The sequence below is a fragment of the Talpa occidentalis genome, unplaced genomic scaffold (genome assembly GCF_014898055.3).
Source record: "Talpa occidentalis isolate TD23 unplaced genomic scaffold, MPIMG_talOcc4v2.1 talOcc4.3, whole genome shotgun sequence".
NCBI classification, from domain to species: domain Eukaryota; kingdom Metazoa; phylum Chordata; class Mammalia; order Eulipotyphla; family Talpidae; genus Talpa; species Talpa occidentalis.
Genome location: NW_023603184.1, coordinates 53,843,583 through 53,854,247, shown reverse-complemented (window position 1 = coordinate 53,854,247; position 10,665 = coordinate 53,843,583). Strand labels below are relative to the sequence as shown.

Here is a 10,665-nt window from a genome sequence, read left to right as displayed (position 1 = left end):
AGCCCTGGAGCGGCCTCCTCCCTGCAGAGATGTGCATGAGTCTGAGGGGGACGGAGGGGCCGGGGAGAGACCCGGGCGTGGACGATCCCATCCTGCAGGAAGGATGTGTGGGTGTGACCCAGGAGGAGACTCTGCGGAAAACGTGGTCTCTGAGTCCTCAGATATGGGGGTGGTCAGGGGCAGGGAGATGAGGAGACGAGGAGACGGGACCAGAAGTCAGCAGTGAGGCCACAGGGGCAGGAATCTGACAGAGGAGGTGTCAGGACATGCCGCACGGGGAACCTGAGCCCAGATCATTCAGTTCCAGGACAGTGTCGGGTCCTGGGGAACAGGAAAACAGGGACCCACACACCCCATCTCCTGTACACCTGTCACTGTGGGGCCTCACCAGATCAGGGCTGTGCTGGAGGAGCAACCTCTGGGAGGTGCTCTGGACAAACTCTGGGAGGTGTGCTGGGCTGAGATGCCCAGGGGCCGGGGCAGGAACAGAAGCAGGACTGGGGCGGAAGTGGGGCACGGAACGTAGTGTGGGAGCTCTGTTGAGGTTTTTTACAGATAAGAGATTCTAATTTGTTCAAGTTTTGAAAGGGACAGTTGAAATTTGAGTCTCTCACTGATCTGGCGTACATATTTGGACCTTATAATAATGGCACACTCACATTAGAAGGAAATAAATAGGTTGAAAAATAGTATACACAGATATTAGAATCCATAGGACCTAGAAGGAATAATTACATAGAAAATATATTCAATTATTAATTTATATTGATATACCATTATATTTTCAATATTGGAAGATTGAGGGTTTGTTCCACTTTCATTTTCTATGCAGATGATGGCTCCAGGGGTGACCAATCTCACTGTCATGACAGAATTTGTCCTCCTGGGGTTCCCCACCCATGGGACCATGGGCTTCTTGCACCCACTGCTCTTCTTCCTCGTCTACCTGTGCGCCCTGCTTGGGAACGGGCTCATCGTCCTCATCACCACCCTGGACCAGCACCTCCACACCCCCATGTACTTCTTCCTGAGGAATCTGTCATTCACAGATCTCTGCCTTATCTCAGTCACGGTCCCCAAGTCCATTGCCAACTCTCTGAGGCACAGCAGCTCCATCTCGTTCCCGGGCTGTGTTGTCCAGGTGTTCATGATGGTTATGTCAGCAGGTACAGAGATGCACCTGCTTACTGTGATGAGCCTTGACCGCTATGCTGCCATCTGCCACCCCCTGCACTATGATGTCATCATGAGCAGGGACAGGTGTGTGCAGCTGACAGCTGTGTCCTGGCTGGGTGGGGGCATCATCTCTGTGATGAATACAGCTGGAACCTTCTCCTTGTCCCACTGTGGGTCTAACGTGGTCCACCAGTTCTTCTGTGACATCCCCCAGTTATTGGCTATTTTCTGCTCAGAAAATGTAATGAACAAACTTGTCCCCATTCTCATTAGTGCTGTGTTGAGTATCTGCTATTTTATTTTCATCATCATTTCCTACGTCCACATCTTCTCTGCTGTCAGGAAGATCCCATCCACAGAAGGTAAGGCCAAAGTCTACTCCACCTGCCTTCCCCACCTGCTGGTTGTGGTGCTGTTTCTCTCCACTGGATGTTTTGCTTATCTGAAGCCAACCTCAGGGACTCCGTCCACGTCTGACCTGGTAATTTCTATGTTCTACACGGTGGTGCCCCCCACCTTTAATCCTGTCATATACAGTCTGAGGAACCAAGCCTTGAAGACGGCTGTGGGGAGACTGATAAAAGGCCAATACTACAAAAAGTAAGATACCACAATCCACAATTATAACCCCTCATTTATTTAATTTCTCCCCTCTAACTCTTCCATGTCATCATTTATAAAGTCCAGACTTCTTGCATTAGAATTACTTTTCCAGAAATTTGTATTCTCATATTTTTCCTAAGCTCCTTTTTCCTAAATTAGTGTAATCCTTGTCAACCACTTCCTGTGTGATATTTATAAAATGAATCCAGCTCATGGTTAAAAATATGAATTTGCTGTAGAAAGAATGTTCTAGAACTCACACTGCAACATTTACATGACATGAAGCAGTGGTAATGGGGGTTTGTCCTCGCAAGCACATGGTCACGGGACCCCAGCCTGGGCACTCGGTCCCGACAGCCTGTGTCTTTACTGAGGACCCTCATCCTTGTGGAAGGGAGGGGAGACATTGAGTGGGGATCTCCACCCCTCACTATAATAATGGGGCATCTTCGTATAAGATACATAGATGTTTCTGTGCAAAACATAAGGAGATCTACTCCTGAATCTGCCAGGGATGTCAGGATGGAAGCATCCTTGGGGGCGTGACATCCAGCCAGGAACCGCATGCCACGCACAACCATCCATAGACCATGGCCACCGCCATGGCCCCTCCCAGCATGAAGACCATGGAGTCTACGCTTAATCGTAGAACTGATGTGAATATCAATTTCTATGATGTCTGATTCGATTCTAACAGGATTACACTAATGTCTTATAATAGAAGTATAAAGTGTATGAATTTTATTGAGAAACTACATTCCTATTTTTAAAATCTATTTTTTTATAAATTTCTCTATGTGTTTACTTTTAGGTTTCCTTAATTTTCCCACCCAATTGTTCTTTTAATCTTACAGCAGGACTTCTTGTCAGCTCTCAGTAGATAACATTTACTTTCCTTCTACTTTGGGACCTGCTATTTATTATGTCTTTTAAAGAATGCTATGAAAAGGTCAGCATCAATTGTCAATATGTCAATTGTTATATGTCAATTGTCAATATGTCAATTGCTATTCTCCAATAGCTTCTGTGCAGTAGACACCAGGCTCTCATGACTGCTTACCCACACTGAGAACATGAGCTGGGGGTGATGTTCTTCCCTGAAGGATTTCTCAGGGAGCAGGTCACAGTGTCCCCTGCACTTCCTACTGATCATGACATGCTAAGTCCATGAAAACTTTTCTTAAAAAATGTTTGTAAACCACAGGACTTGAGTAAATTGAAAGTTCAGAATAAAAATGTGTTAGAAAATCTCTCAAATTATTATCATTTCAACGACTGTCTTTGAGTAATGATTTCTATTCCTTGGGATACTTACATCAGGCCCTGGTCGGATTTCTTAAATATTTTCTATTTTCCTTTGGACCAAACTTCTACATCTCTGTTGAGCCAGAGAGTTCATTTCATCAGTGACATCATGTGAGGTTATGTGAGTTTACAACTTGCCACCATCCCAGAAATGCTTGATTCACGTGTTTTGGTTGATTTAATGTTGGGGTTAATTTCCCACTCTGTGGGCACAGTGTCCCCCGCAGTCCACACAACACCCCGTTAGTGCCTCCTCTTCTTCCCTGCCCTACCCCTTGCTTCTCTCTGTTCCCTCAAGTAACAGCACATTTTTTTCACTAAGCCTGACATCTGCTTTTGCTGCATTTGTGATGTAGCTTCTCTGTATTTCTGTTCCACAGATGAGTGAGACCATCCGCATCTGTCTCTGACTCTCTGACTCATTTCACTTCAGAAAATCACCTCAGACGCCTCCCCTGGTGGTGTAACAGTTGAGCGCTGGGCTGCATAGCTGCTCGCAGCCTCTGCAGCGCCTGTTGGATCCCCAGCTGCAGGCGAGGGTCCCACATTGTGCACAGACCTCTCCTGCCGCCCGCTGCTCTCCTCAGCAGTGTACTTCGGTCCTTTTGCCTGCTCTGCTCCCCGCTCTGGCTCTGGTGAATTCTCTCATCCTCCCACGCTTCTGACTGTACCCAGTGCTTGTATAAATAAATAAATAAATGAATATTTTTAAAAAAATCACCTCAGGATCCAGCCATGCTGTCGAAAATGACATGATTTCATCCTTTCACAGCTGTGTGTGGACCCACATTATGTATTCACTGCCCTGTGACCAGCACTTGGGTTGGGCCAGGACCGGCGACAGTGGACGGTGCTGCTGTGACCACAGGTGCACGTGGTCTGCCATGACTCCCACCCCAGAGTGTTGTGAGGACACTCTCCAAGGAGAAGGGCACCGAGGGTGCATTGACAAGGGGCCCAACACCCCCAGGGAGTGTTTGAGCCTCAGAGATGCCATCCCCGAAACAGGCCCCTGCCCTGGGTCTTGCCCAGGTGTCTGTGATGTGGCCCCAGGGCCAGAACACGGGCAGATGCCTGGGTGATGGGGACTGTGTGCCAAGGGGCAAGGGGGGATGAGGGCACCATCATCTGAGGCCCAGAAGGTGGGAGACGCCAGAGAAATGCTGCGGGAGAGCCGGTCAACCCTGGGTCAGTGTTACAGGCCTGAAAACTCTACCAAGGCCACAAAAGCATCTTCATGTGTGAGAAACTACCATGACCCGCGCAGCCTGAGATGGCTGCAAAATGGGGACCTAACCAGGCTTCCAGAGCCCAAGTTGGAAGATAAATTAGCCTTTCAGTGATGGATGGTAACACAGTCATTTCTCACTTCACTGGAGAAGCCATTTTAATCTTCCTGCCCAACTATAGAAAACAGTCACAGTAACTCTTCCGTCACCACAACATCATTGAGAGATTTACTTAAACGACCTGGAAATGATGGAGGACATTGTGTAGGTAGAGTCTCAGCCCAGCCTCCTTCCAACCTTTATTTCCCTTCCTCACCCTCATCATCCACCCACCTCCCAGGTCCCCCCATGAAGGGCACATGTGGGTGATGGTGACTTTTCAGTGCCCCTTGGATGTGCTCATCATGGCTTTGATGACAGGGCCACACCTGGGGACCCTGAGGCTGGTCAGTGATGATGAAAGATACCTTTGATGAAGATTAATACAAGCCTTTCCTACAGGGTCAAACGACACACAAAATAGCCCCTGACACACTCAGGGCACCAATTGCTCACTGACATTGTGACATGACAATACCAATTAAGACAGTGAACTGAAAAAGGGCCCTGCCCTGTCCATGAGGCAGCATCAGGATGGGGTGGAACATCCTGTAAGTGCTCAGAGGCATCCGCATGAGCCCTGACCATGGAGTGAGAGGCTGTGACGCCCTCTGTCCATGCCATGGAGACAACCTCAGAAGAGAGACTTGACATGGCAGCGGGAACTTCCACTAGACTGCAGGTGTCTGCCCCCAGCCATTTGCAGGGGAGAATCCACTCAGACCTGAATGACTTTAGATCTCATGCTTTATTTTAGACTTGAGAAAGTATCATAAACTATTCATTTTATAAATAGTGAAGACTAATGCTAAAGTTACACAATGTGTTCAATTTCTCAATGCCGTATTATGCTGAGGTGACTTGCAATGTGAGAAAATATGTTTTCCTCTAACTTAAGGTATTTAGAAGATTTTTCCTTGAACATATTTGTCATATTAGAGGAATTTCATGTACAGTGTCACCTCGCATGGGTGGCAACCTTGGGGGCAGCCCGGGGCAGCGTAAAAATGACTCCAAGTGCAAGCAGAGAGAGGCACCTAGAGGGCCACGTGTCTGGACATGACCGCTCCCCACGGCAAGGTCTCATTTGTATTTGGGGGTCACACTCAGGCAAGGTGGGCGAGTCCGTGGAGGAAAGTGTGGGGTGCATAGTGGGGTGAGGCTGGGGGTGCTAAATATCTGGCACAAGTTGGGGGAGGGAATAGGAGCTGCTGCAGAGGCTCCGTGTCTCTGCCCTCAGGACATCCCCTGTCTAGCCCTGTCACCACTTCCTTCCTGTCAAGGTGGTCGCAGGTGAAGCTGCTCTGGCACCAATGTCTGCCTGTGTTCCCAGCAGGTGTGCTCAAACCAAAACTTTGTCCTGACGAGAGGCTCCTGCCTGACCCACAGTAGCTCAATAATCAGCAGAAACTTGTGGGCACCAGACAACATCCCAAGATCAATGGGGGGGTGGGGGCCCAACAACAGTGTATGTAACCATCGATGCTCATGCCTGTGATGTGGGCGCAGAGCACAGGGAGTGTGTCTAGAATGTGAAACAGTCACAACAGTCAGTGACGTGCACAGCAATGGGGGGAAACTCACAGGGTAAGTCAAGTGACGCTTCTGGCTGGGAAGGGGCTGCGAAGAGCCTGGCCTGGCTCCGGGCCGCAGGGGGTCCCGTGCTCAGAGGAGCCTGTTCCCTAAAGACCCCAAATGTCCTCTCCTGCTCTGGGCGGTCGGGAGGGCTCAGGAGGGGACGGCGGGGGTCGGGGGCAGGGAGTGGAGACCTGGAGCAGACACAGGGCCCATCTCACAGGGAGCCAGTCTCTCACCAGCACGGGGGCAGCTCTAAGGAAAGGGGTGCCAGGCATGTCAGTCGCCAGCAGGCTGCAGCATCAGGCGAGCAGTCAAGGAGTTTCCAGGCAATTTCTGGTGAGACTGATCTTTCTCTCAACAAGTGACGCGGCTGAGACTGTGTCTATTACTGGAAACGAGCTTCGGGGTGATATGATCTCATCACCCTCTGAGTGCAGGACACTGTCTTACACTGTGAGGAGAAGAAGGCCCAATATTTGATCAGGGCCAGGGGCAGAGATTTGTCTTGTGTATTGTTTCATGAGACATTTGAGTTTTACATCACTCAGAAGAATCCCAGGCCCTTGATGACAGCATGTCCTTAATTATTCCTTTTTCAATTAAAATATCCAGGTCATTTCCACTAACCTATCAGTTAGTTCATATCAGCACATTCTCCCCAAAAATCCTGCCTCGGGCCTCCCCAGGTAGCGCAGGTGGTAGAGCGCCACACTGTGAAGCTGTCCACAGTCTCTGTAGTGCCGATTTGATCCCGGCCGGCCTGCAAGAGTACCGCATGGCGGGGCAGACCTCTCCTGCCTCACCCCCTGCTCCCCTCAGCAATGTATTCTGTCAGTTTGACTGTTCTGTTCCCTGCTCTGTCTCTGGTGAATCCTATCAACCTCCTGCGCATCAGGCTTGTACCCCGGTTCTTGTATAAATGAATAAATAAATCTTTAAAAAAAAATAAAAATCCTGCCTCACCAGAGCCCATCCCTCCATCATCCCACAGAGGGGGAAGAGGATGAGATTGGGGAGCAGGAGAGAGGGCAGGGCTGCCCTGTGTCCAGACATCCCCACTCACACACGGGCCTGGGGTGAGGAACAAACCCGCACCTGGGGGACCCAGGTCCCTGTGACCAGCAGGGACAGACACATGCACAGACCGTCTGACTCAGCCCTGGTGCGGCCTCCTCCCTGCACAGATGTGCATTAGTCTGAAGGGGACAGAGGGGCCGGGGAGCGGCCCGGGAGTGGACAAGCCCATCCTGCAGGAGGGACGTGTGGGTGTGACCCAGGAGGAGATTCTGCAGGAGACACACTAGAGATGGGAGGAAGGACCTTTAATGGGAAATCAGAGTGTGACAAGATAGTGGCCCGGCTCACACAGTCTGGGCACAGAGGAGGAATGTGGGGACCAGTGAGCAGAGAAGCACCACAGGACGTGGGCCTGAGCAGCTGTGGCTGCACTGGGAACACGGCTGCTGAGTGTCTACTAAGCCTCGCACCCATGACATTAGATGTCTCTGCAGTGATTGTCTCGAGGGCAGGACATGGGTTAAATGTTTCTAGTTGGAGGAGGAGATTCAGTGAGTTACCTCCTCAGATGAGGCCGCAGCTCTGGATAGGCCTGACCCGGGACCCTGAGGGGCTGGGTTGTGGGAGTAGTGGGAAGGCTCAGTCTGCTATGCTGGGCGGGTCAGTGACAGAGAGGGGAGGACAGTTTGGGGTGTTCTGAGGGGAGGGGAAGTGGCCATCTTTAGTGTCTCTCTCATGATTTGTTTGGACAACATGACAGTTTGCTTTCAGAAGAGCTGAAAATACGGTAGTTTGATAGGACAATGCTGCTCGGAGAATGACTGGGGATGAGACTTGGGAGGACCAGGCATGTGGGTGCTGAGGAGCTGCTGTGATTGACTTAAGGTGCCCAGTTATGTTCACCTGGGGAGACGGGGCGGTGGTGATTTCTTCCTCCCCACACTTATACAGATGACGGCTCCAGGGGTGACCAATCGCACCATCGTGACAGAATTCGTCCTTCTGGGGTGCCCCATCCATGGGTCCATGGACTTCTTGCACCCACTGCTCTTCTCCCTAGTCTACCTGTGTGGCCTGCTGGGGAACTGGCTCATTATCCTCATCACTACCCTGGACCAGCACCTCCACACCCCCATGTACTACTTCTTGAGGGGTCTGTCCTTCACAGACCTCTGCCTCCTCTCAGCCACGGTCCCCAAGTCCATTGCCATCTCTCTGAGGCACAGCAGCTCCATCTCATTCCTGGGCTGTGTCATCCAGGTCTTCATGATGGTTATTTTAGCAACTACAGAGTTTTACCTACTCACAGCCATGAGCCTTTACTGCTATGCTGCCATCTGCCACCCACTGCACTATGATGTCATCATGAGCAGGGACAGGTGTGTGCAGCTGACAGCTGTGTCCTGGCTGGGTGGGGGTCTCTATGCTGTGATGCACACAGCTGGAACCTTCTCCTTGTCCTTCTGTGGGTCCAATGTGGTCCACAGTTCTTCTGTGACATCCCCCAATCATTGGCTATTTCCTGCTCAGGAAATTTAATGAATGAGTTTATCCCCATTCTCATCGATATGGTGTTAATAATCTGCTGTTTCATTTTCTTTGTCATTTCCTATGCCTGCATTTTCTCTGCTGTCAGGATGATTCCATCCACAGAAGGTAAGGCCAAAGTCTACTCCACATGCCTTCCCCACCTGCTGGTTGTGGTGGTGTTTCTCTCCACTGGGCTCTTTGCTTATCTGAAGCCGACCTCAGAGACTCTGTCCATGTCTGACCTGGTCATTTCTATGTTCTACACAGTGGTGTTCCCCACCTTTAATCCCGTCATATACAGTTTGAGGAACCAAGCCATGAAGTCGGCTGTGGGGAGACTGATGAAGGGGAGACTCACTAAGAAGTGATAGAAAGTTGAGATCGTGACTTCATTATGACACTCTTATTTTAAATTTTCTCATAACACAGTTTACAGAACTGTGAGGGGTAGTCTGGAGGTGGTCTCACCAGGGATGGTGGTATAAGTAGAAAAAGTGGATTTACTTATTATCTTCCTGCAGGAGATCCGGGGCAGGGGTCGGTGTCTGTGGATGAGGAAGTGGAGGCAGGTTTAGTCTCTGAACTTGGGGCTTCCTGAGGTGGGAGGTCTTTGCTGCCTGGAGCCCAAACAGGTGTCAGGGGGAACTCCCTGTATCCTCGGAATTCTCATCAGCACTTGCGTCCGTAGGTGGGCTGGGCCCTGCTAGTGACCATCACGGGATTCCCATCTGTCAGGTCTCAGGGCCGTTGTATAGGACCCTTCAGTTCCCTGGTCTGTTGGGAACTCTCTGCTGGGCCGAGGACACTGACCTTGTTACTCATAAACCCAGGGTCCTGCAGGGGGGTGCTGACCCTCCCATGGGCAGTCGTGACCACCCAGGCCAGGGGACAGGTGTCCTGGGTGTCCTATCTGGGCCAAGCACTAACTATCCTTTGCCCAAATCCCAGGGGACATCATCAGACCTGGACAAGTGATGGCCACCAGAGCTCTGGCTTCTCCAAAGGCCCTAGGCCCAGCTGAGCAGCCCATCTGTCCCAGGGGGAGCTGGTCCTGAGGACTCTGGCACTGCTGGTTGGGGTTTCAGTGAAAGGAGAGAAAGGTCCACGCAGGTCTAGGACGTGGGTTAGATGGGCCCGCCCTTGGTTCACAGACCCAGCGGAGCTGCCTGCTGGCTGCAGTGGACACAGCGCTGGTCTAGCGGTGCCAGTTCGACTTCAGGCACCCCCCATGGCATGGGTGCACACCCCTCAGGGACGCTGGGTGGCAAGTGGCCTCAGGGCAGGCGGGCACGGAAGGGGTGACAGCCCATGGGGGGGGGGTCCAGGAGCCGAGGCTGCCACAGGGCCTCGGGAGCAATGTCTGTACGCACCCCCGAACCAAGATGGGCCCCACAACCACACCCACCCCAGGCCTCAAGCTCTGCCTCCCCCATCGCAATGACATTTCACTGGGCAGTGTGGGCTTTGCCTGGTGGACGCTGTGGATAGGGACTGGACAGCCATTGAGGCCCAGGACTGTCCATGCCCCGTCTCCTCTGCCAGTACCCCCCGTTGTCTTCGCCAGACCTGGTGGGGCACCTGAGCATGCAGGGGCAACCCACAGCCAGAGAGGCTCCCCCTACTCTGCTGTGTCAGAGCCGAGTCACAGACCACCCCCTGGACACTGCAGACAGCACTGCCTCGGTACTGACCCGCAGTGGAAGATAAACACAAGCTTCCCTCACATATGGCAACAGTTGAAATATAATGAGGAGTTAGTGGCGCCGAGAATAAATGGCATTTTTAAATAAAATAGTTCTGAGAGACATGAGCAAATTCCCGTGTCAGAAGATCCAGGTGCTTCCCCTTCTCGCTCCTGAGGAATTTCTTGGTTTCCCTCCCTCCCCCTCCCACCTCCACATGCCCATCCCCACCTGCCAGGCCCAGCAGGGCACACAGGGGGTGACAGTGACTTTCTAGCTCCCAATGGACGGGGCTCATCCTGGCTCTGACAGGGCCACACTGGGTCTCCATAGAGGTCAGGGGAGGTGATGGAGTCTGAGGAGGAGGAACCACAGTCCTGTTCTCACAAGTGTAAAGACAGACCTGCCCCTGACACACTCAGTGCACTAATGATCACTGAATGTGC

At 51.5% G+C, this 10,665-nt stretch overlaps 1 protein-coding gene across 1 annotated transcript; it reads left to right on the top strand.

The window, feature by feature from the left end:
- The first annotated feature begins 803 nt into the window (after positions 1 to 803).
- Positions 804 to 1,838, top strand: LOC119254716 (olfactory receptor 14A16-like). The gene has a single exon (XM_037521809.2). It carries the CDS (start codon positions 827 to 829, stop codon positions 1,778 to 1,780), a length of 954 nt encoding a protein of 317 aa, XP_037377706.2. The 5' UTR covers positions 804 to 826; the 3' UTR covers positions 1,781 to 1,838.
- Positions 1,839 to 10,665: the final 8,827 nt, after the last annotated feature.

What these genes read in the sequence shown, in the direction of transcription:
- LOC119254716 (XM_037521809.2), top strand. Translation starts at nt 827, where the DNA reads ATGCAGATGATGGCTCCAGGGGTGACCAATCTCACTGTCATGACAGAA.